The 24919-nt window shown below is 47.4% G+C and overlaps 1 protein-coding gene across 3 annotated transcripts; it reads left to right on the plus strand.

The window, feature by feature from the left end:
• The first annotated feature begins 4273 nt into the window (after positions 1–4273).
• On the plus strand, positions 4274–20097 carry Prelid3a (PRELI domain containing 3A). 3 transcript variants are annotated; one of them, XR_003845270.1, is made up of 7 exons: positions 4274–4340; positions 13190–13358; positions 13758–13847; positions 16597–16667; positions 16765–16867; positions 17749–17860; positions 18797–20097. XR_003845270.1 is itself a non-coding variant. In XM_029546722.1 (7 exons), the coding sequence occupies exons 1-6, from the start codon at positions 4309–4311 to the stop codon at positions 17800–17802; spliced, it is 519 nt and encodes a 172-aa protein (XP_029402582.1). In that variant the 5' UTR covers positions 4274–4308; the 3' UTR covers positions 17803–17805; positions 18797–20097. The 3 variants fall into 3 exon arrangements, 1 of the variants encoding a protein (XP_029402582.1); XR_003845271.1 differs by having other exon boundaries at positions 18801–20097; XM_029546722.1 differs by having other exon boundaries at positions 17749–17805.
• Positions 20098–24919: the final 4822 nt, after the last annotated feature.

Here is a 24919-nt window from a genome sequence, read left to right on the forward strand (position 1 = left end):
GCCAGCCTGGTCTACAAAGTGAGTTCCAGGATAGCCAGGGCTATACAGAGAAACCCTGTCTCGAAAAGCCAAAAAAAAAAAAAAAAAAAAAAAAAAGGTGTGCCATCATGCCTGGCTCAAACATAGATGTTTAAAGAATGGGGGAATATATCTCAGTGGTGAAGGGTATACTTAATCCCCTAGGTTTAATCTCCAGTACAGACACACAGACACAGACAGACAGACAGACATGGGGAGGGGGAGGCTGTGATAACGCAGGCCTATAATTCTAGCACTGGGAAGCTGAGGCAGGAAGATCAGGAGTGTGAGACCAGCCTGGGCCACAAGGTCCGAACGTGTCTGACACAGCACTGGAGAAGGATCGCTGCTGGGCAGGCCTACTGTAGGTTTCCCCCAGGGGGGAGAGATGAACAGGGCTGGAAGCACTACAGTAGCGGACTACTGGGCGTTATCCTGGATCGTGTGCCTGCTACCCAGGGCCAGGCCACTCTTGGCTTTATCACTCCCTGGGAATAATTCTTGAGTCACTGAGCAAGCAATTGGCAAACACTGCCTGTTTGCCAGAGAATGGGTTAGGTCCTGTGTGCACAGCAAACGGGGTTCAGATCCTGCCCTGCATTTTAATGACTCAGGACAATCATTTTTTTTTTTTTTTTAAAAAGGATAATTTCTGAATCTTGCTCCAGAAATGCCACTCAAGAGACCTTTGAGAGGTCCTGAAAACCAGCCCAACTCAGTGTGAGTCTGGAAGGAGAGCCGGACCGGACCATCAAGTTTAGCAGTCAGGGAGTTTGATGAACAAGGCCAGAAGTGCAGGAGGACTTCCCAATGTTGGAGTGTGGGAGGGGCCCCCAAGGGCAGCCCGGAGGTCTGTAGCTCATGTCTGCCAAAGAGGCACAAGACAGTCAGTCCCTGAAGGTCAAGCCGCAGCTGTCTGGGCGTGGGGTAGCACCGTGTATCCAGGCAGGCTGATTGGAGGTAGAGACCAGTCTGGAGGAGGAAGTGGGTGGGGCCGAGGATGGCAATGACAGCTGTCCGGTCACCCTGCGGAAGCTAGTCTTATGGTTTCATTCCAGACTCCCCCCGCCCTTGGTGTAGCTGCTGCCAGCCAGCTTCTTTCTTGGATAAAGGCCCTAATGCTTAGAGAAAAGTAACTCATGATGGGGGGAGGGGGGGGCAACCTTAGCCCAAGACTCGCTGCCTCCAGTAGGATGAAGATGGAGGAGTGGGTTAGCGCCCTGTGCAAGAGGTAGACTTTCAAAAAGACTAGGCTGACTGGCTTTAAGGGATAAGTCAGGCTAAAGGTCTCTAGCCTGGGGACCCGGAATCCTGTGCATGGAGCCTGCTGCGGGGCTGCAGCACCCAGGCTGCTGATGTCAGCTAAAGCTTGATGGAAATGCGACATGAAGGTCATCCCACGCAGGGTTTCTGTTGCTGCGATGGAACACCACGACCTAAAACAACTTGGGAAGGGAAGGATTTATTTGGCTTACACTTACTGTTCATCACTGAAGGAAATCAGGGCAGGAACTCAAGCGGGGCAGGGATCTGGAGGTAGAAACTGGTTTGCTTCCTGATGGCCTGCTAAACCTGCCTTCTCATAGAACCAGCCCCTCTCCCCCAGCCCAGGCCCCACCAATAATGGGCCGGGCCCTCCCCCATCAATCACTGATGAAAATGTCCTACATTTTTACAGAATGTCCCATCTTACAGAAACATTTTTCTCGATGGAGGCTCCCTCCTCTCCGGTGACTCTAGCCCGTGTCCTGTTGATATAAAACTAGCCAGCACAGAGATGCAGGCTTGGGAGTCAGTGACCATGCTTTCAGAGAGGGCAATGTGCAAAGGATACAGGGAAAGGTGGAGTACCAGAACAGTGTGCTGCCATTAGCACCATACAGAGGGTCCGTGAAGCGAGACACGGTGGGCCCGAGCAGCTGTGGGTGGGCTGAGTGGCCTTGGCTGGACAGGAGGCGCTTCAGGAATCCATCACACGAACTGTGGAATATATAAGTCATCAAAATTAAACAAGGGCCAGTGTGGGGGCTCACTCCTGTCATCCCAACACCCGGGAAGCAGAGGAACAAGAACTGCTAGTTCCAGGCCACAAATAGTGAGATTCTGCCTCGAAACAAGAAGAGAGAGATGGGGCTGGTGAGATGGCTCAGCGGTTAAGAGCACTGGCTGCTCTTCTGAAGGTCCTGAGTTCAAATCCCAGCAACCACATGGTGGCTCACAACCACCCATAAATAAATAAATAAATAAATAAATAAATAAATAAATAAATAAGACCCTTTCCAGTTTTAACCCATCAAAACCAGTCTTACCTCAAAGATTTTGAAGCCATCCCTTTGAAATGGTGACATCAAGGAAGACAGCATCCTTTTATTAATTTTTTAAAAGTTTTTTAAAATTTATTATATGTAAGTACACTGTAGCAGAAGAGGGCATCGGGTCCCATTACAGATGGTTGTGAGTCACCATGTGGTTGCTGGGATTTGAACTCAGGACCTCTGGAAGAGCAGCCAGTGCTCTTAACCGCTGAGCCGCCTCTCCGGCCTACAGCATCCTTTTTCTTAGGATCAGAGTGTGCCTTCAGAGGCCATGAAACTCCGGTTTGCAGGTATAGCTCTTGTCTGAAAGAATGATGGATTTCTGATACTTGTCTCCTATGCTGGGGATTGAGCTGTGTCTGTTGCTCATTCTATGTAGCTGCTATATTCCCAAACTCTTTTTACTCTTTGTTTGTCTTGACAAGGTTTTGGGCAGTCCAGGCCTCAAACTCCACCTGTAGCTGAAGATGTCCCAGGTGTGCCCCGCTGAACTCAGGTTATACAGTGCCTTACCAGGCCTGGCATGCCTTACTTTGTATTTAACACTTGCTATGTAGTTCAGCCTGGTTTCTAACTCCTCACCTTACTCCACCCTTCCCAGTGCTGGGATTATAAATAAGCAGGAACAACCATATGAGCCCAAGTCATGGTCAATATATTTCTCTGAAATTTCCAGGAAAAAGAAAAAAAAAGCCATACCTTGTTCAAGACTCCAAGACCAACAGGCTGAATTTAGTGCTTATGGAGAGTTAAAATATTGCAGATTAGAGTCAAATTATCTTGAGCTATTCTTAGTCCTTTTTAAATTTTACTCTTTTGTTGTTTGTGTTTGTGTGTAGTACTTATGTTCATATTTGCATGTGCGTGGGTTACATGGTGTGTGTGTGTGTGTGTGTGTGTGTGTGTGTGTGTGTGTGTGTATGTGCCGGTACTGATGTATGCATGGAATCTTTTGCTAAACTGTAGCTTCTTGGTCTAGCTAGCCATCTTGGGTGCTAGATTCGGTGTCTACCTCTAGTGAGCTTAGATTACATGTGGGCTGCCATACCCACCCATCAACCGGGTTTTCAGTCCCTCTGAAGATAATCCATTGCATACCCGTGTATCTGATCAAATATCCTTGCTTATCAGAACATTTACAGTATACCTCATAGCAGATCACTGACTTTTTAACCAATCCAAATGCTAAGAGAGGCCTATAGCCAAGTTCCCGAGTTGCCCTGGTCCTTGCTGACTTGGTATTTGCCATGATTGGTGATTTTCTTTGTTCTGTAACACAGGTTCGTCAGTAACCGCATCTGGAGTGGGACATGCGTTTCAGGGAAACCTCAATCCTTGTTCCTGGATCATGACTGCTCATACTCGGCTCAAAAATAAACTGGGTCTTATTACCTACCCCCCCACCCCCCAGGCGAGAACTGTCTCCATGACTACAGGATAAAGGCAATTAGCTCCGTTGGAGCAGCGCTCCAGTTACTGATAACTTTAGGACGAAGTCTGCCTTTGTCCCCAAGCGTTTTGGGGCAGCCCCACATATTGTTCACGTAAAAAGCGTTCGCAGAACTGGCTACTTCTGTTTCTTAGCCGTGAGGGCTCTGCCTTTGTAGTCTCCCTAGTGGGTTGCCCGTGATGCGCCGCGATAGTCTTGGGGTTTCAAACGTATCCGATACCCAGACAGTTTATTTTGAATTGGAAGTTCTAGTTTGTCCACCACATTTGCGTGTGGTTGGACAGGGCAGGGACAGGATTTGGACAGCCTCAAAGAACCCAGAGCTGCCGTTTGTGGCTGCGCACTCGCGCTCGTTCCAGCGGCAGCCGGGCGCTGGGTACCACTCGCCTCCCACCTCCCTATTTTTAGCTGCCGCAGTCCGGGCCACGTGACGGAGGAGGCGGTAGAGCGGGCGCCCCGCCCCCACGGCGCCGCGCAGCATCCCGCAGAGCGCCGAGCCCGCGCCCTGGGCCTGCGGCTGCGGCGATGAAGATCTGGAGCTCGGAGCACGTGTTCGGGTGAGCCAGCGGAGGGCTGCGCTGGGAAACGCGTGGATGCGGTCAGAGGCGTGCGGCCTCGGGGAGGGGCGGGGATCCGGGACCCGCAAGCGCTCGGGAGCCGGGATCACGGCCCGGTGGGGAGCGGGGCGGCTGGTGCGTGGCGAGGCCTCCCCATCCTCAGCCGGTTTGTGTCGGCGGCGAGCTGCGCCGTGGGGCGTCGCGATCCCTTCCAGAATAGGGCAGCGGCCTGTGGCCAGCCTCCCTTGTAGCGGGTGTCACCCATGGTGCCCGAGGGGCTTGGGCTCGGGAAAAATCTAGACGCGAGGAAGGCGTTTGGAGCGTTTGGTCCTGAATCCATGTGCACACGGACGCTTCCAAGCCACCAGGGACACCGCGAACTGCCACGAGTGCTCCCCTGACCCGTGGGGCGTCTTCCACCTCGTCATCGAGTGTTTTGATTAGCTTTTAAAAGAATTTTTGAGACTTTCTTATCCCGATTAGAGAAGCTTTTCGTTCCGAGCGGGGATGGATGTGGAGAGACCGCATGAAACCGAATTGTCGTCCATTGTCTTTTAAAGTGTAAAATTTTAATAAAAATTGATCACCGGCTTCAGAACGTCTAGCTTCCTTATTTTTATGATTCGATAGTGTTGGGTCTGGACCCAGCGTTTCGAGCCTGCTAGAAAAGCGTTCCATCACTGAGCTATAGCATCCGCCTCTAAAAAAAAAAATTCCCTTTGAATATGGAACCTTAGACGGTGGTATGTAAATTTTTGGTAAATTTGGCAGGCTTTCTGAAGGTTTCCCAATATTCCGACGTAATTTGTACAGCCTAGATGCCGAGACAGGTAAAAAGTCATAAAGTACACAGATTCTTGGACCTGGTGAGGGTCCCGAAATGTTGACTGCCACTGGAAAATCACTGTTGACAATTTCGACCATTTTTGCAAATTTCGGGGTTTTTTTTCCCCTTATTATTTACATTTTGGAATCTGTAATGTGTTACCACTCATTTTAATGTATGTGTGTTTGGGGGAGATTTTTTTTTTTTTCTTTTCGAGACAGGATTTCTCTGTATAGTCCTGGCTGTCCTGGAACTCACATTGTAGACCAGGCTGGCCTCGAACTCAGAAATCCGCCTGCCTCTGCCTCCCAAGTGCTGGGATTAAAGGCTTTTTCTTTTCTTTTCTTTTTTTTTTTTTTTTGAGATAAGGTTTCACTATGTGGCCTTAGCTGGCCTGGATCTCCTTGCTATGTAGACCAGGATGGTCCCGAGCTCACATAGATCTGCTTGACTCTGCTTCCCCAGTGCTGGGATTAAAGCCATATGTCACCAAGGTTGGCTCTTTTTAAATATTTTTAAAATTCCATTTAATTAATTAATGAGTGTGTGTGTGTGTGTGTTTACGAGCACAAGCCACATTGTGCAAGCTTCAGTCAATTTAACATGAGTGAGTTGGTTCTCAGCTCCTTGTGGATCAGGCAATCCAATTCAGAGTTGAGGTTTGACAGCAGGCATCTTTAGCAGCTGAGCCATCTTGCTGGTCCCAAGTCATCCATTTAAAAATGTGTTCTACCATTCTGGGCTGGGGAGGTAGCACACTGGTTAAAGTCCTTGCCGTGTGGGGGCTGAAGTTCAGATCCCCAGAACTCGTGTAAATCAGCAATTGGAGCGGCTGGCCTGTGATTCTAACTTGGTAAGGTAGAGATGGAGATGCCTGGAGCGAGCTGGCTGGCAGGACTACGCTGCCTCAGTCACAGGATCTCTCTATCCGTCTCGGGCCCGCACAAGCATGCACATCCTCATGCACCTGTGCACAGCACTCACCCACCCTCATTCACACCACATGTGAAAATAGAACATGAGAAAAACTTTAAATGTATTATACAAATGAGTAATTTTTAGTATGTTTACTGAAATTGTTTTTTTTTTTTAAAGAGTTATTTATGTATTTTATGTATATGAATGCACTGTAGTTGTGAGCCATGGTTGCTGGGAGTTGAGCTCAGGACGTCTGATCCCTCCAGTCCTGCTCTCTCTGGCCCTGCTCTCTTCTGCCAAAGATTTATTTATTATTATATGCAAGTATACTGTAGCTGTCTTCAGACACAGCAGAAGAGGGTGTCAGATCTCATTACAGGTGGCTGTTAGCCACCATGTGGTTGCTGGGATTTGAACTCAAGACCTTTGGAAGAGCAGACAGTGCTCTTAACAACTGAGCCATCTCTCTAGCCCCCCAGAAACTGGTTTTTGTTCTTGTTTTACTTTTTTTGCAAATTGTGCAGCCATCACTGCGGTGGTCCAGCTTTCGAACATTTCTGTTATCTTCTAAAGAGATACTGAACTTGGGCTGGAGAGATGGCTCAGTGGTTAAGAGCACTGGCTGCTCTTCCAGAGGTCCTGAGTTCAGTTCCCAGCAACCACATGGTGACTCATAACCATCTGTAGCAGGGATCCAATGACCTCTTCTGAAGACAGCGACAGTGTATTCACATACATGAAATAAATAAATCTTAGAGAGAGAGAGAGAGAGAGAGAGAGAGAGACTGAACTTTATGTGGGAGATGGACTCCCTCTCCATTCCTGCCCCCAGAAACCACTGATCTGTTTCTGTAGATTTTTTTTTCTCCTGGATATTTTATATAAATAGTCAACATCATATGTGGTATCCTGTGTCTAGTTTCTTCTGGAAATCATCGTCATCGTCACCATCATCATTTTTGAGGCTCACCCATGTGGTAGCATGTGTTGGTTCTTTGTTCTGTGTCCCAGGTGTGTCCCTGACCCTGGCACTGTTCATGGGGAGGGAGCTCACAGGGAGGCCAGATGGCCTTCCAGAATAAGGGCAGCCATAGAGCTCCAGCAGGCCATCAGCACCCACTCAGAGCAGTAGAGCTTTGAGCAGATGGACCTACAGCTAGCTTGCTTTCTAGTAAGGAGCTGGGGTGGGGGTGGTGGTGGGTGGGAGAAATTAACCTTCCAGAGAGGCAGAGCATGTCCACTTGCCCTTCTCTTCAGTTTTGTCTTTTCCTTTTCTTTTCAGAAAAGGCAGCTGAGATGGTAAATATGGTAGACATGCTGACCCGTGATAAGCATTCCAGAATCCACGCCATCACATATGTCTGTTTATGTAGAAATCCGCATAATGTGGTTTGTTTTGTTTTTCCCAAATAGGGATCACCGACATCATCTCACAAGGGTCTTTTTCTCCCGATAGTGTGTTTTTGAGCTCTAAGCTGATAACATATCTATGGATATAAGTTGATGGATATATAGCTTGATCGTCCTAGCTGTATAATCACCTACTTTATGAATGTTACAATTTGTGCTGTCTTATCGAAAGGGCACTTGTGCTTCTTCTATGGTGATGGCCAACACTGGCCATTGTCTTGGGTTGAGAGACACGTGGTGATTGGTAAGCCATGCCTCTGGGTGTGTTTGCAAGAGCTTTTCCATATAGTGGCTCCCAACCTTCCTAGTGCTGAGACCCTTTAGTATGGTTCCTCATGTCATGGTGACCCCCCAGCCATAAAGTTATTCTCATTGTTACTCCGTAACTAATTTTGCTACTGTTATGGATTGTAATGTAAATATTTGATATGTAGGACATCTGATATGTGACCCCAAAGAGGTCATGACCCACAGGTTGAGAACCACTGCCATAGGCGGTGTGTTCATGAGGTCTCTGACCTAAAATTGATTTAATACGATGAAAATGGGAAGTGGTGGGCTGGTGATGGAAGTGGATGGCTCAGCGGGTAAGAGCACCGACTGCTCTTCCAAAGGTGCAGAGTTCAAATCCCAGCAACCACATGGTGGCTCACAACCACCTGTAATGAGATCTGACGCCCTCTTCTGTTGCATCTGAAGTCAGCTACAGTATACTTATGTATAATAATAAATAAACCTTTAAAAAAAAAAAGGGAAGTGGTGGATGTATGTAAGTTGGGACGTTGTTGGAGGGAGCCACCTGGGGTGTGCCCTTGAAGGGGTGTGTCTTACCTCTCACCCTTTCTCTCACTCCTTTCTGCTCTCTCTGTCTTGAGGTGGGTGAGCTGTTCCTCTGTACTCCATGATCTTTGTCATTGTGTTCTGCCTTGTCCAGGTATAGAGACAAGCGACCCTGGGCTGAATCTTGGAAATGTCAAAGCCCTCAATTTTGTTTATGTTGATTATAGCTTATATTAGTTACTATATCAGAGAGCGAGGTATACTGGCACAAACTGTAACCTCAGTTTAGGAGGGAGGGTCTTGAAGCGTACAGAGACCCTATCTCAAAAGACAAACCAGCCGACATATATTACCATTAGAAATTTTAATTGAAAATTGAAAATATTAATTCATTACAATAAACAATAATAACCTCTTCCTCCTTTTGTTTTTGGACACGGGGTTTCATGTAGCCCAGGCTGGCCTCACTATGGAGCTAAAGGTGACTTTGAATTTCTGATTCTTCTGTGCCCATTTCCTGAGTGCTCAGATGACAGGGCACGTGCCACCGTGCCTGGTTTTAAGCCTGTACTACTATACAGATTGGAATGGGGATAATAGGAATTTGCCCTGAGTGCATGGATCCTGGGTTCAGTCCCTAGCCCCATAAACTTAACATAGTGGTCTATGCCTGCAGTCTCAGCAGTTGGGAGGGAACGGCAGGAAAATCAGGGGTCCGAAGTCAGCTGAGCATATATGAGGCCCTCTGTCAACAACTAAAAAAACCCAAAAACTTAACTGTATTTTGCAGAAATTGGGAGACTCTAGTATTTTAAAAATAATATCCATGATTCCTGTAGTTTGATTCTCTTATCTACTTCTGCATCTGGTGTTTTATAATTTTTAGCCTTGGTTGAGGTGTACCAGTAGAGTCCAGCATCACACAGATTAAGGAGCTGTAAGACATAAATGTCTGTCTTTTTTTTTTTTTTTTAAAGATTTTATTTATTTATTATATGTAAGTACACTGTTGATGTCTTCAGACACACCAGAAGAGGGTGTCAGAGGGTGTCAGATTTCATTACAGATGGTTGTGAGCCACCATGTGGTTGCTGGGATTTGAACTCAGGACCTCTGGAAGAGCATTCAGTGCTCTTAACCTCTGAGCCATCTCTCCAGCTCCATAAATGTCTGTCTTTAGTTAGGGTTTCTGTTGCTGTGAGGAGAACAGCATAGCCCAAAAGCAGTGCATCCATCCTGTGGAATGCGGATGGTCCCAGGTTTGTAGTGTGGGCCAGTTATGCTCATGATAATGGATACAAGTTTCCTAAACTTTCAGCTTTCATTCAAAGGCTCAGGTTTTATCTTTGGGCAACAAACACTAACCATGTTTGCCTTAAAGTGATGGCTTACTCCCTTAACTTCCCAGAAAATACCTGCCAAGTCCCCAAATCCAAGAGAACAGTTTGTGCATTGTTCCTTCAAGGGCAAGCAGGGGGTGTTGAGAGGCAGCTTCTGTGTGCTCTCAACACAAGAGCTGATAAACCAGGGCAGCCTGAGATCCTTTTGTCCTGCAGAAATGTTTCTGGCGCACTTGCTGCTCTCCGGCAGACTGTCAAAGGGAAGAGTCCCCAGAGGTCAAGCGATGATCAGATTAGCCACGTTACCATTTCATCACAGACTCCTTAGAGAATCCTGACTTGTTTCCCTAAGTGTGTGTGTGAGCAGCAGTGTGACCAGGCTGTGGTTTGGAGCCCGGCCTGCAATGCTGGGAAGAGTCCAGCACTTTGCCCTATTGCTTTAAGGAGTAATCAGTGTCAATGTTAATGTGGTGAGAGCTAGTAATGTCCCAGTCACGTGTGGCAGCCAGGTCCAGAGCCCCCAGGGTGTGGCCCACGCTCTGTAGAACCCGTTGGAGGTAGGATACAGCTGAGCTTTGGTCCTGTGACTGCCTCATCACCTCCAAATCTATAACTTTGAGAAATAAGCAATAGTGGAAAGAGCAGACCCCTGGATCCTCGGCCGACTGTTCCTCTTATAACATTCGTGGTGGTTACCCGTGTACTCTCACCTTGGCCTTTTTACTAAATGATTTAGGCAAATCTTATTATTTTTTTAATGTTCTGTTTGGTTTGGTTTTTGTTTTGTTTTATTTTTCAAGACAAGCCTTCTCTTTTGTAGTCTTTGCTGTAGGGGAACTTGCTCTGTAGACCAGGCTGGTCTTCAACTCACAGAGGTCTGCCTCCCAGGTGCTGGGAATAAAGGCCTGTGCCACCATCGCCTGACTGATGTAGGCAGATCTTGGACCCTGGTTTCTACCACCTTGCCATTGACTGGGGTTCTCCCTTAGACACTCTCACACCTTAGCATGTGTGATGAATCTTCATTGCTGACTTTACTGTAACTCGAATCAACTGAAGTGTACGCTGCTGGAGACTCCTGCCAGGGACTTTCCTGGCACACGGTTAAGTATGAGAAGCGTCTTCTGATGGCCACAGATCAATGGATGTGAAAGAGGGGAGCTTTGCATTCTGTCTGCTTGCCCTCACTCTTGCCGGCAAGTCCATCCTTCCTGCTGCTATAGCATCCCTCGATGGACATTAGACATCAGGACCAGTTCTTTGGGATTCAGCAGCTTGAAGACCAGCAGCTCTTTAGTAGTTCTCCAGGCCTTCAGCACAGATTGGGACTGCTGGGATCAGCCCCGTGGGCTGAGCAGGTACCAGATTCTCAGCCTCTGCAGCATGAGATAGCCACTGTGGGGGTTACCTAGACCATATCATATAAGCCAGTCTAACAGATCCCTTTTAATATATATAATCAAATAATTCATACACATTCTCCCCCCTCCCCTTCTCTCTCCGTTTTCTTCCTTTAGAGAACTCTGATACAGCATAGAAGTCAGAATTTGTCCTTCTATCTGCCTTTTGTTGGTCCAGGCAGACCTTGCCATGGATGCTTGGGACCATTCTGGAATGGGTGTGGCAGAGGCCTCCCTTCCTTTAGGATAGGACCCAGTCACACCATGTCTCTGTGTAGCTGGGGTCTCTTGAGTGGTGTCCATTCAACTCCTCATCTGCCAGAGAGAGAGAGCTTTGCGCACTTGCAGCTTGTTCCTGCAGGCAAAGGAGCCAGCAGGTGCTCCGGTGAACGGCTCAGGCACCTTCAGCCAGCCCTGCCATTCTCCATACCTAATGCTACCAGGTTTGCATGCTGGCTGTATATTAGTGTTTTCTTCAGCCAGTGGGTGCAATATTGACTTTGTGCCTAGACTTTGCCACTTAATTTTATTTTATTTATTTTTGGTTTTTCGAGGCAGGGTTTCTCTGTGTAGCCCTGGCTGTCCTGGAACTCACTTTGTAGACCAGGCTGGCCTCGAACTCAGAAATCCGCCTGCCTCTGCCTCCCGAGTGCTGGGATTGAAGGCGTGCACCACCATGCCCAGCTTTAACTTTATTTTTTGTTTTTCGAGACATGGTTTCTCCATGTAGCCCTGGCTGTTTGGAACTTGCTATATAGACCAGGCTGGCCTCTATTCTGCCTGCCTCTGTCTCCCTGCTGGGATTAAAGGTGTTCATCAATACAGCTGGCTGGGTTTTGTCACTTTAGAGATAGCTTTAGAGACAACTCTCAACAGATAACTCCAGTTAATAATCCCAGTTAATCCCAGTTCCAGGGGATCTGATACTCTCTTAGCCTCCATGGGCACCAGACAACGTGGGTGCACATGTAAACATGCAGATAAAACCTATTACAGCCAAGCGGTGGTGGTGTATGCCTTTCATCCCAGCACTCGGGAGGCAGAGGCTGGCAGATCTCCCGAGTTCAAGGCTAGCCTGGTCTACAGAAGTTGTTCCAGAACAGTCTACACAGGACTACACAGAGAAACCCTGAATTGAAAACCAGAAAACCAACAACAAAACAAAACCCACACATACCTACAATAACTTCTGTAGTTATTTTTGTTTGTTTGTTTGTTTTGTTTTGTTTTTTCGAGACAGGGTTTCTCTGTGTAGCCTTGGCTGTCCTGGAACTCACTCTGTAGACCAGGCTGGCCTCGAACTCAGAAATCTGCCTCCCAAGTGCTGGGATTAAAAGGTTATTTTGTTTCCAGGACAGCCAAGGCTACATAGAGAAACCCTGTCTCGAAAAACCAAAAAAAAAAAAAAAAAAAGGTTATTTTGTGTAAGTATATTTAAACAAGTTGTATATCACTCCAGTCTGAATCAGAAAGAGAAATGATGGCATTGTGGTGATACACGAGGGAGACTTCCAGGAAAGCGTATCAGGAAGGGAGGGAAGGCTAGCTGACCTGACAGTAGTTCTCAGCAGTGGGGTAAGGCCCATGTTGAACATCTGGAAGGGAGGCTCCTTTAACCTGGCTTCATCACAGCGGTCTGAGGTTTGAGGTTAGGTCCAACCTAACCAAGGGCATGGCTCTGGACAGTAGGAGGCTGCAATCTGAGGCGTTGCCATCTCTGAGAGCAAGAGATAAACTAGCTTAGCTCTGAGCTCTGACTTAGACAAGTGTGACTCTGCATGGGAAACCTTGGGGAGTTCTTGGGTCATCCTTAAGATTCCTTGGGCTTCTACCGGATAGCCAGGCAGTCTGGTAGGACCATGATGAGCCCTACTGCAGGGTCATCTTACATTAAGGACCGCAGCCAGCGTTTTTCCACCGAGGCTCAGGTAGGGAAATGGTCTCACTGCTGAGAAGTGCCCACAAAAGGTTTCTGCCTCCTGTGGGCTGGAGGAGGACCAAGACAGGAAAAGCCAGAGATCAACTAAGCTTGATGGCCCTGTGTAGCCTCAGCACAGACCTGGGGCCCCCACAGGAGACATGGATTTAGACCGCACCCAGGGCAGCCTGCCCAGAATAAACACAGGAGCCTCAGCCCCTGGACCACTTCCTATGTTGATTGTATTCTCTTGCCAGCCATCCCTGGGACACGGTGATCAAGGCGGCCATGCGGAAGTACCCTAACCCGATGAACCCATGTGTGGTGGGCGTGGATGTGCTGGAGCGCAGCGTGGATGGCTGTGGGCGCCTGCACAGTCTGCGTCTGCTCAGCACTGAATGGGGGCTGCCTGGCCTCGTGCGTGCGGTGAGAGTCCCTGTGTGGCTGCGGGTGCTTATTGCTGAGGGATGCCACAGATGGCTGGGGAGAGTGGGTCCCTGCAGTCCCTGCCCCCTTCTCAGACAGAGAACCCTATACATGGTTCTCATTCTGTTGTCTCTGCAGGCCGATTTTTGCCTTCCAAACTCTGTCAGCGGAGGAGCCTCTTTCCCCAGGATCCTTGGCTTCCCTGCTTTAAGTTTTGTCGCAACATTCATTACTGTTGTCATGCGTTAAACTCTTAGCTCCGTTTTCTAATATCTGCCGGGGGCTGGGGGGATTGCTCTCTCTGCCTTTTACTGAATCCGCAGGTATAGAGCATTTGTTGTGAGGAAATGCATAACTGGACGTTAGAATGTCGCTCTACTCTTTTATTTTGTCTCTTAGATTTTGGGAGCCAACAGGACCTTGACATACATCAAAGAGCGTTCCGTCGTGGATCCGGCTGCCAGGAAAATGGAGCTGTGTTCCACCAATGTAAGCAGTGGTCTAAGATGAGAAGGTGCTTAGTGTTGCTCCCCGATGGTGCGTAATGCCTCCCCTAAACTGTACTTCTAGTTGCCTTTTGCTCTGAGAGCGCTTGTTTTTAGGAAGATTACATTAGTTAGTGGTATTTTATCTTTGTTTTGTTTTGAGATGGGGTTCTCACTGTACCTGCTATTCAGCCTGGAACTCGCTGGATAACCCAAGCTGGTCTTAAATTTTCTTTAATCCTCCTGCCTCAGCCTGTGGAATACTGAGGCTGCAGGCTTGAGACACCACACTTACCATTTTCTCACCTTTTTATTCTAATATAATCAACATAAAGAAAAAGACAATAGGTCAGGTGTGGTCGTGTGTATGTCAGATGGACTTCTGTGAATTTGAGGCCAGCTTGATCTACATAGTGAGTTCCAGGACAAACAGAGCTCCATGGTAAGTAAAACCCTGCCTCTAAATAAATAAATAAAATAAAAAGAAAGAAAAGAGAGAGACAGAGAGACAGAGAAGAAAGAAAGGCAATAACTAATTAGATAAGAAAACTGCTGAATTGGTGTACTATTGCACAGTTGGGTGGCTATAGATAACAGTGTATTTTATTAATAATAATAATAATAATAATAATAATAATAATAATAATAATATGGGGTCTCACTGTGTAGTGCCAGCTGGCCTAGAACTTGCTTTGTAGACTAGGCTGGCCTGGAACTCACAGATATCCTTCAGATATGTGTTATCATGCCCAGCTAACTATTATATTTATACATATGCAATACACACACACACACACACACACACACACACACACACACACACATACACTAGAAGAAAATATTTAGAATGACTCCACCACAAAGATATAAATATTTGAGGAAACAGAAATGTTTGCCCTAATTTTTTTTTGGTTTGTTTTTGTTTTTCGAGACAGGGTTTCTCTGTGTAGCCCTGGCTGTTCCTGGAACTCAATCTGTAGACCAGGCTGGCCTCGAACTCAGAAATCCACCTGCCTCTGCCTCCCAAGTACTGGGATTAAAGGCGTGTGCCACCACTGCCTGGCTGCCCTAATTTTTTTAAGTTTATTTTTTTGATACAGGGTTTAATTATGTAGACCAAGCTGGTCTGGAACTCTTAGAGATCTTCCTAGTGGTGGGATTAGCCACTACTTACCCTGATTTGAATGTTATACAATGTATATATACATTGAAACATTATGCTACCCATATATGTGTCCAACTTTCATATATTAATACAAATAGTAATGAGACAGAAGTACACACAATTCTCACACAAAGTTGAACAAATGTAAAGCAACAGACATGATCAAACTCAGAGTCTGTCCTGAGTCACAGCAGTGGAGTGTGGGGTGTTTGGCATACCACAGTCAGCAGGACTCAGCTGGTATTGCATCTGACCCTAGGTGGTTTATCTGAGGCATATTTAGCACAGCACAATTTGGGGAAAAGTTTCTTGGTGATAATGAACTCAACTCCTTGTGCACAACAAAGCTTAAGACATGACTACATCGAATCTCTTTGTAAAGCACAAGCGGCGTCTTCCATAAAGGTAGGTTCTGATAGATTGACTGAGAAGAACAAGCTCAAAATGAGAAGGAAGATCCTGTGTGGCCTCTGCCACACGGACAGTACAAAAGCTACCAGATTGTTAACTATGTCCGCTCCCAGCCTTCTAGGCGGAAAACAGGTTATGTCTCTCTCTCTCTGAAGGGACAACCTGTGTGTTAACATCCCTGGTGCCATTCTTCAGTCTGCATCCTGGGTGTTCATTAGCCATGTGTGTTTGTAGCTGGAATACAGATGTAACGTCATAGTGCCATAGAGAACACTGCTCACCATGATACTTAAGAGGCATTTTTTAGATGGTTGTTGTTGTTGTTTTTACTTTTAATTTTTATTACTGTGTGTTAGCATGCCACTGAATGCATTGGAGGTCAGAAGACAGCTTTATGGAGTCAGTTCTCGCCTTCCTTTATGTGGGTTCCGAGAATCAAACTCACGTTGCTAGGCCTCTGTAGTAAGCACCTTTATCCGCTGAGCTAGCTCACTGGCTCTAGGTAGGTTTTAATAGAAAATACAAACAGTAAGTTAGTTTGCATACAGGAAGTAGGACTGGAAACAAGGCTGCTGAAGCTTCTGTGTGGATCCCAGAGTCTAGCAGGTCCAGCCATTCAGGGATTCCACGAGGGCTGGAAAGTTGGCTACTGTTGCCAAGGACAGCAACAGTGGGCTCTCTGTCCTACAGCTGCTGACAGGCTTGGCAATGTGTGGATGCCCTGAAGGCAGATCCTGCCTAGGACGTGGGTAGAGAGGTCCGTGATCATCATCAGAAGGAGCTGCCCAGCTGGGCAGTGGTGGCGCACGCCTTTAATCCCAGCACTTGGGAGGCAGAGGCAGGCAGATTTCTGAATTCAAGGCCTGCCTGGTCTACCGAGTGAGTTCCAGGACAGCTAGGGCTACACAGAGAAATCCTATCTCGAAAAATCGAAAAACCAAAAAAACAAAACAAAACAAAACAAAACAAAACAAAAACACACAGAAGGAATTACCCATTAGTGTCCCTGACACAGGTGTGTGTGTGTGTGTGTGTGTGTGTTGTCTTTCTCTGGTTTTCCTAAGTGTTAATTCTGGGCTGGAAGGGTAGATCGTTTGGGAAGAAATACAAGAAAATTAGAACCTAAAGGCAGTGGTGTTTTATTTTTTTAATGTGTGTGTGTGTTTGTTTTTTAAAGATCACGCTCACGAATCTGGTGTCAGTGAATGAGAGGTTGGTGTACACACCTCATCCAGAGAACCCTGAAAAGTGAGTCACCTCATCCTGGGATGGACACACTGAACACAGGGGTGGACGGAGCCTCCCTCCCAGGGTTGATCAGCCCCTTACTTCTGTTCTTCTGCAGGACTGTGCTCACTCAAGAAGCTGTCATCACTGTGAAGGGAATTAGCTTGGGGAGCTACCTGGAAAGTCTAATGGCTACCACAATATCCTCCAATGCAAAGAAGGTGAACACCTCAGGACAGGGTCCTGTGCAGTCCGTGGTAATGTGCCAGAAGAGGTGGGGACATGTCTGGTCCTTGGGTCCTTGTGAGGACGGGGATCTTTACAGTTGAGCTTCTAATTCCCCACAGTTCTGTTTCAAATAGAGATACAGAAGGGCTGGCCAGGTTCGGAGGCGAAAGACATCCGTCCTAGGAAGGGTTATTATTGCTTTGAAGGTCATCCCAGTCTATCTGGTCTCCACATGGCAGCTTTGGCTCTGGGACTTGGGGATGTCTTAGGTCTCAGATATGAGTTGGCTGTGTTATTCTGAGAAGGTGTTGACCTTGCGATAGCTCAAGCTGGTGCATTCTTTAACTTATTAGAGAAATTAAGGCATTGAAAACATCCCATCATGTTTCTGAGCTTGAACGGCTTGCTTCTGTGGACTGTCTTTAGTTAGGGTTTCTATTGCTGTGAAGAGATAGCATGACTATCTCAAGATTTATACAGGAAAATATTTAATGGGGGCTGGCTTACGGTTCAGAGGTTTAGTCCACTGTCATCATGGCAGGAAGCTTGGCATTGTGCAGGCAGACATGGGACTGGAGAGTAGCAGAGAGTTCTATCTATACTTGCAGGCAGATGGAAGACATAGTAAGCCCCCCTGGCCTGCCTTTTACTTCTGAGACCGCTAAGCCCACCCCTAACAACCCACTTCCTCCAACAAGGTCATACTCCATCAGGGTCACACCTCCTGTTGGTAGCACTCCTTATGGGCCTGTGGGGGGCCTTTTTATTCAGACCACCTCATAGTCCATGGCTCAGGGAGATGATTGCTACCTCTTTGCCACAGCAGTTCCCTCCTGCATGTGGCAAGAACTGAAGTCCTTCTGTGTTGTTGCAGGGGTGGGCTGCCATTGAGTGGATAATTGAACATTCCGAGAGCGCCATAAGCTAACAGGTTTGCCACCCATGCCTGGTGACACAAGGGGCAGTCACAGTAACTTCTTAACCTGGTACAGTTTTAGCTTTTTATTACCTGTGTGCATGGGGTGCATGAGAGACTGCTCCTCAGTTCCGTGCTGCATACTGTCTGTCACGGTGGACGGTTCCATCCTTCTCCATGTCCTTAGTTTGTGTCAAAGAGGTTTCCAGGGTCCACCTGAGCTCTTTCTTGTCAACTGGAGTCTGAGGAAGGCAGGGTAGCAATTGCTACCCTGAGGTCTCAGCACTTGGCTGCCTGAACAGTCCGCAGGATTGTCACAGCTGATGAAGAACCTACACGAATAGGCCCACAGTGTCATAGGCAAAAATTTAATCTGGAGTTTTTCCATCTTGGGTAAAATTTACGCTTCTTGAAAAAAAATTCATTATCCTTTTTATTATGCTGGGGTGTGGACTAAGGATCACACACCTACTGGGCTTGGGTAAGAGCTCTACCTCTGAGCTCCACTCCCAGTCTGTACACGTTTCTATGAAAAGTGCTTCATTCCTGTTTACTTACTTGGTACAAGCCAGTGTTCAGCCTCTGGGTTGTCCCTGTAGTGGCAAAAGCATCTCTTCACAGATGTTCCATGGTCTCTTCGGTCTCCAGATATTTGACACTTGATTGGTTGGCATTTGTCTTATGTCCTCACAGAAAGCAAGCATTCCACTTCCCTTAGGCAGGGCCTCCTCGCTTCCTGCCTCATTTCCCTCAGCGGACAAGCTGTGGGGTTTGAGGTATCTTTAAGATATTCTTGCTCCTTTTTCCTAAGTCAACAAAGTTTGCCAGAGACGTTTCCCTTGAATCCAAGGCCAAGACTTGCTCTGTGGTCTCCTAGCCTCAATCTGAGCTGAGCTTGTGGAAGCGGTGTGCAGGTCTGTGTGTGGAAAGAGTGAGTCCTGATGTGAAGTCTAAGCTCTTCAGGTTGTTTCTTCATCAACTAGAGCTAAACTGTCCCTCTCTTCAGTCAGATGTCTCACCAAAAAGAGTCAAAGAAGAAAGGAAAGGAAGTATGGACGAATAAAGAAGATGAGAGGCAAGTGTGGCTGGGGCTCCCGCCAAGACTGGAGGAGGTGTCTGCTGGAATCTTCCCTCCCATCAGCATCAGGCCAAGGCGCCAGCTCTGTGAGGCCGTTTCTTGGGAGTGGTGTGGAGCCCTGGTCTGCTGGGCTCTGCTGTGGGCACTGTGCTGGGCAGTACTGGGCTGTACTGCCTCTGTGTTGGTTTTAAGCTTTTATTTGCTTCTGGAAGGAGTGTCACTTCTGTGTGCTGGCTCTAGTCACGCCATCAAAAGAGGGCTCCCCTTTCCTCATGCCCTGCCAGCTAAGCTGGGGTAGGTCCCTCAGAGCTTCCCCAGGGGCCTGGCTGCTGTTCTCTGTTCCTGGTAGCCCTATGTCCTTGTAGTGTCCACTTGCCTCTGTGAAGGAGATTGAGAAGTTGCTCTCGGGCCCTCAGGGTCCCCATCATGCACTGCATCCAAAAACAGTTTGGGAGCTCTCTACACAGGCTACTATGGGTTCCAGCGGCAACTGGGATTTCCAAACTGAAGACTGGCCTTGAACTCTGTGTGTGACTGAAGATGACCTTGAACTCTTTCTTCTGCTTCCCCATTCCCAAATCCTGAGATTACAGACTTGGACTGCTATACCTGACTCTTTTTGGTTGTCATTCTTGAGACAGATCTTGCTATGTAGCCCTGGCTGTTCTGAAACTCATGGCATTTCTCCTGCCTCAGCATCTCAAGCACTGGGATCACAGGTGTGTACTACCACACTTGTTATGGGAGTCTTGTCAAGTACCAACTGTCTTTTCAACAGGATGGCTTGACAACCCTTAAAGAGGGTGGGAACCTCCTGCTATGTACAAAGAGCTGTCCAGCCAATTCCCTTTCCATATCCCGGGGTATTGAGGTCTGGCTGGGGTGTGAGTGGTGGTTTTGTGCTCGTGTACCAGATTGAAGCCCCTCCCCCACACGCACATTGCCTTCCTGCCTCAGAGTTTCTGTGCTGCTCATTTTCTTTGTAGTCTTTAGTCTGTCAGTGTTTCAGACAGGGACATGAGCATGAGGTGCTGCCGTCTTTTGTTTTGAGACAAAGTCTCATGTAACTCAGGTTGACCTTCAACTGTCCTCCATCTTCTTCCACCTCTTATGAATTACAAGTGAGCACTGTCATGCCTGGCCTTCTTCTAAATCAAGGTTGTTTAACACACACACACACACACACACACACACACACACACACAATCCATATTTGTAGTTGGTTTTTTTTTGGGGGGGGTTGGTTTTTTTTGTTGTTTTGAGACAGGGTTTCTCTGTAGAACTCACTTTGTAGACCAGGCTGGCCTTGAACTCAGAAATCTGCCTGCCTCTGCCTCCCAAGTGCTGGGGTTAAAGGCGTGAGCCACCACTGCCCGGCTTCATGTTTGTAGTTTTAAAAAGGTATTAAATCTGTTGAATAGTAGAGACGTTTGCTCACCCTCTGTTGGTCCACTATTTTTAGACCCTTCTAGAACTTTCCTATGCCTATGAAAGTTGATGTCTTTTGCTTTCATTAAACCTGGTTCACGCTGTAACTATTTTTGTGACTGTCTCTTTTCTACTTTTAAACAAGTGTCCTGAAAAGTCCCCTTTGAGGACTCACTGCTGAGAGCCACTGAAGAGAGTTACTGAGGCCACTGAAGGCTTCTTGCCACTGTCACTGGGTCGGCCACCATAGTAAGGTCGCCAGAGGGGGACACTTCAGCTCCCTCTTTATGTGGTAGCAGCTCCTAGACACTTCTCCACTTTGAGATGGTCATAGACTACTCACTAACAGCTTGGCTGGAGTAGGGAGCACCTCGGGCATTGAGGAAGAGCACTTGGGTGTGTCTGTGAGGACACTCCTAGAGAGATTTGGCTGAAAGGACACCTCCTCTCCCCGTGGGCAGCACCAATCACCCCATGGGCAAGGGGTTGGGGAGGCAAAAGCCACTGGAGTGCAGGTTCCCCCCCCCCTCCCCCGCCGACAGTTTCTCTGTATAGCCCTGGCTGTCTTGGAACTCACTTTGTAGACCAGGCCTCGAACTCAGAAATCCGCCTGCCTCTGCCTCCTGAGTGCTGGGATTAAAGGCGTGTGCCACCACGCCCGGCTTCCCATTTTTTTGCGTGGCACCTCAGACCATACCACTTCTGCAGCCACAATGGACTGGACTCTGAACTCTTGTCAAACCTTCCTTTCCTGTAGCTGCCTCCTGTCACAGCCCTGAGAAAAGTATGTGATACTCGGTTCAAGTTCAACCAAATTAAGGGCGTAGTCATCGTCTTCAACATTCATTCTGTGTAAAGCCGTTTGGCCTTGGAACTCCTGCCTTGGTTGGAAGTGGATTCCACAACCCTTCCTTTTTGGGAATTCATCAGCATAAAAGTAAATGTTTTATGATCTAGTGTTATAAGTAGTTAGACCTTAATTTTAAGCTGAGAAAACCGACATAAATCAGCTCAAAAAATACAGTACGGCGTCAGCCTCACATATCCTACGCCACAGTTAGTACCTGAGTACCTAGAAGGAACATCTCAAAGGATAGCCTCGCATTCCAAGATGCTCCACTGAAGGGTCTCATAAATCCCCAAGGTAACAAAACCCACAGGAAAAACACAATCTAGAAGCCTAACAGGGGCCAAACCCAGAATACAGTGTATTCAGGAAGCTCCATTAGTCTAAGAAGTGCCATAGTGCTGGCAGTCTTGAGAGCCTATGGAGTAGGGCCCCTGACCCTTTTATGCAGACTCAGAGAAATGTGGGCTGCAGCCTGTGAGAGCGCATGAGACCATGCAGGGGATGGAGGCTCGGGTTGGGCTTACTGCCAAGGTGCTGTCTCTGTCTGCTGTTGGCTCACACTGGAAAGGTGTGCCAAGCCAGTGGGCTCACTGCTGGCCACCATGCCTGGCTGTTCTCCATGCGTGCCGGGCATCTGAATTCAGGCTCTCATGCTTGTGTGGTAAGCACTTTACTGCCTCAACTGTCTCTTCAGCCACTAAACTGCTGTTCATTACTTTTTCAAAGATTTATTTATTTATGGATATGTCACAAGAGTGTAGATGCCTGTGGAAGCAGACACAATGAGCTGGGAGGGGCCAAACCCTTTGGAGCTGGAATTAGAGGCAGTTGTGAGCTACCTGATGTGGGTGCTAGGAACAGAGCTTTGGCCCTCTTGAAGAGCGCTAAGTGTTTTAGACTGCTAAGTCACCTCTCCCACCACCCCAAGAGGGAAGTCTTTATGGGACTTGATGTTACAACCGCCTCATACTCAGGCCCAAGGCAACCTTGAAGCAACTTTTATCTAGTGCTTTCCTGCCTTGTGATTCTTGGACAGGAAGGCTGGCTAATGTATGGATGGATCTCCTTGACCTGGAAACCATAAGAGAAGGCATTCCCATTCTAGAAGCCGTAAGAGAAGGCCTTCAGAAACCTGTGACAGGGGCATGCCCTTGCCAGAAACTTGTAAGAGAGGGCAGTCCTCTAGATACTTTGGGATTGAAAGCTGTCACCCCGAGACTCATGCGCAACTCTGACATGGGACCCTTGATGGCTGCCTCTTCCAGTGGAACTTACCTTGGCTTGCTCTCCTCCTACAGGGCCCCGTGGCTGCCTGAGTCCATGATGCTATAACTTGTCCTTAGGAATTCTGAATACAGTTTATCTCAGGTTTTTTTTCTTCATGAAATGGCAATATTTTTAATTTTAAGACTTTCTAAATAACATAATAACCAATTCTGTGCATGATATAAATACTATTACCATGTGATGTTTAAGGGATAATGACAAAAAAGCTTAGGTTCTGTCACTGGGTATGGTGTGGCAAGTAAGGAGCTAAGCATCTGAGGTGACTAAGTGCTGTCACTTTTCAGGTGAGCACACACTGCTAGAATGATATTCAAGGGAAGATAGTGTTCCCTCTTACAAGCTGGGTTTCTTGTACCCTGGAAAGAGGTTGCTCTGTGCAGCCAGGCTTCTTTGTAGAGAATCACTGGCATTAATTTTCAAAATTTCTCTACTATTTGGCTTAGGAATCAATAGTAAAATTCTAACTATAGGACTGGAAATATGGCCCAGCTCTTAAGAGCAAGAGGATCCCAGGATCTAGCACCTACATGGCGGCTTACAGTTCCTACAGTAACCACAGTTCCAGGGATCTGATACCCTCTTATGGCTGAGCATCAGGCAAACATATGGCGCCAGATATACATCCAGACAAACATTTATACACATAAAGATACAAATCATCAGCACATGCGCACGTGTGTGCACACAGCATCTGCGTACCCATCTGGGCCAGCGGGTTTGGCTTCTGAAGAGGTGTTTACCCACCTCTTCGGGAGGGAGGCCTGAGTGCTGATATGGGAGTTTGCTCTCTCTTCTCTCTGCCATTTCCTCTCCAACCGATGGCCCCTAGAGCTGAGCCTACTAAACACGTTCTTTGGTGTGCTCTCTGAGCCACAATCCTAGGCTAAAAACAGTTGCTAGAACTTTGATATCCCCAAGAACTAAAACTAGATTGTGCTGGGAACTTGAGGTAGCCAGGTATATCTGGTCCTTACAGAGACCTGAGAAAACTCAGTAGACCTGTGCTCGCTGAACATTCGAGAAATGCAGACATGGATACACACTGTAACTGCAAAGGGCTGGGAGAGCATCAGAGCAGAGGGTGGGGCTCTGGACTGGTCCACGGGGCTGCTGGGGCTGCAGGCTGAGCTTGAGAAGGCAAGGATTCAGTGATGGAGCTTGCATAGTGAGCGAGGGTATTTTTACTTTTTGTTGACCTTTAAGTCATTAGTAAGAGGTGTGTAGTGGCTATTCCTGTTTGTCAACTTAACTATATTTGGAATGAACTACAATGCAGAATTGGAAGGCTCACCAGTGACCCTAATCTGGAGGCTGGGAGATAGAAGTTTCTGATCTGGATCTTGGTATGGAGATCTTGAGGCACAGTGGCTATGGATTCCAGAAGATTAAGACAGGGAGATCTCNGAGTTCAAGGTCATCTGGGATTAAAGGTGTGGTGGCACACACCTTTAATCTGGGCTACACCTTCTGCTGGAGACCATATAAGGACATTGGAAAAAGGGAGTGTTGTTCTCTTGCTCTTTCGCCTGCTTGCCGTGTGGGACTAAGCAACTGCTAGATCCCTGCTTCCATTTACAGCTACTACTGCTGTGACTGCAGACTGTAAGTCATCAATAAATTCCTTTACTATATAGAGACTATCTGCAAGTTCTGTGACTCTAGAGAACCCTGACTAATACAAGGTGTCAACTGTGAGACCATCAAGGAGTAATTAGCACTTACCAGAACCCACATAGGTCTCCATCCTGCTTTTTTAAGTTCTGTGATGGTTGCTGGTTAGCGCACACTCGCTTCACCAGGTCTGGCTGGAAAGCCAAGCTTGCTGTTGGGAGTAGTTTTGCTGTTTTCACAGGGTTATGAAGAACAATCTCAACTCCAGGCTATCTGACAGACATTGAAGCCCATGGAGTCTAGAATCCTTCCCATCTGGCCCTTTGCTGTCCAGTTTTCCTTGGCCCCACTGTGTTCCATCATTGTAAATAAAGCCAATTATTTTTCACCAGACAACTTTCCTCTCCTCACTGATACATAGTCAATCAACGGCTAAGACTCTTCTCTCCTGATGCTCCTGTGCAGCCGATTGGACAAGAAACCCTCCCTGGGAAGACCTTAGATCCATGTGTTTCATATTCTCACTGTCCCATTCTGCACCAAGCTGTCACTTCCATGATGGTCCCAGGAGGCTGAGCCTCATGACCTCTCCTGAGCTGTGCTGTCTGCATGTAATGATGGTGCTTGCGACTCAGTCTGCCATATGGTAAGGTCACTGAGGAGCCCAGCAGGTCCCTAGGGCACTCGGCTGTTCGAGGAGCCACATTGGAAGCAGAGTTGCAGTTTAGTGCAGCTGTCAGATGATGATAGGTCCCCCGGCGTCTCTAACATCACTTTACAGGAAAAACGGTCTCAGGCTGCTGCTGAACTGACCCACAAACTCTTGCTATAACGAAGGCTCATCATCTCAATGTGGTTCTTAAGTAATTTACTAC

This window comes from Mus pahari, chromosome 15 (genome assembly GCF_900095145.1).
Source record: "Mus pahari chromosome 15, PAHARI_EIJ_v1.1, whole genome shotgun sequence".
Classification (NCBI taxonomy): Eukaryota; Metazoa; Chordata; class Mammalia; order Rodentia; family Muridae; genus Mus; species Mus pahari.

What these genes read in the sequence shown, in the direction of transcription:
- Prelid3a (XM_029546722.1), top strand. Translation starts at nt 4,309, where the DNA reads ATGAAGATCTGGAGCTCGGAGCACGTGTTCGG. An exon ending in AGCTCGGAGCACGTGTTCGG is followed by an intron (nt 4,341 to 13,189) that starts GTGAGCCAGCGG and finishes TTCTCTTGCCAG; the next exon opens with CCATCCCTGGGACACGGTGA. An exon ending in TATCCTCCAATGCAAAGAAG is followed by an intron (nt 16,868 to 17,748) that starts GTGAACACCTCA and finishes GTGTTGTTGCAG; the next exon opens with GGGTGGGCTGCCATTGAGTG.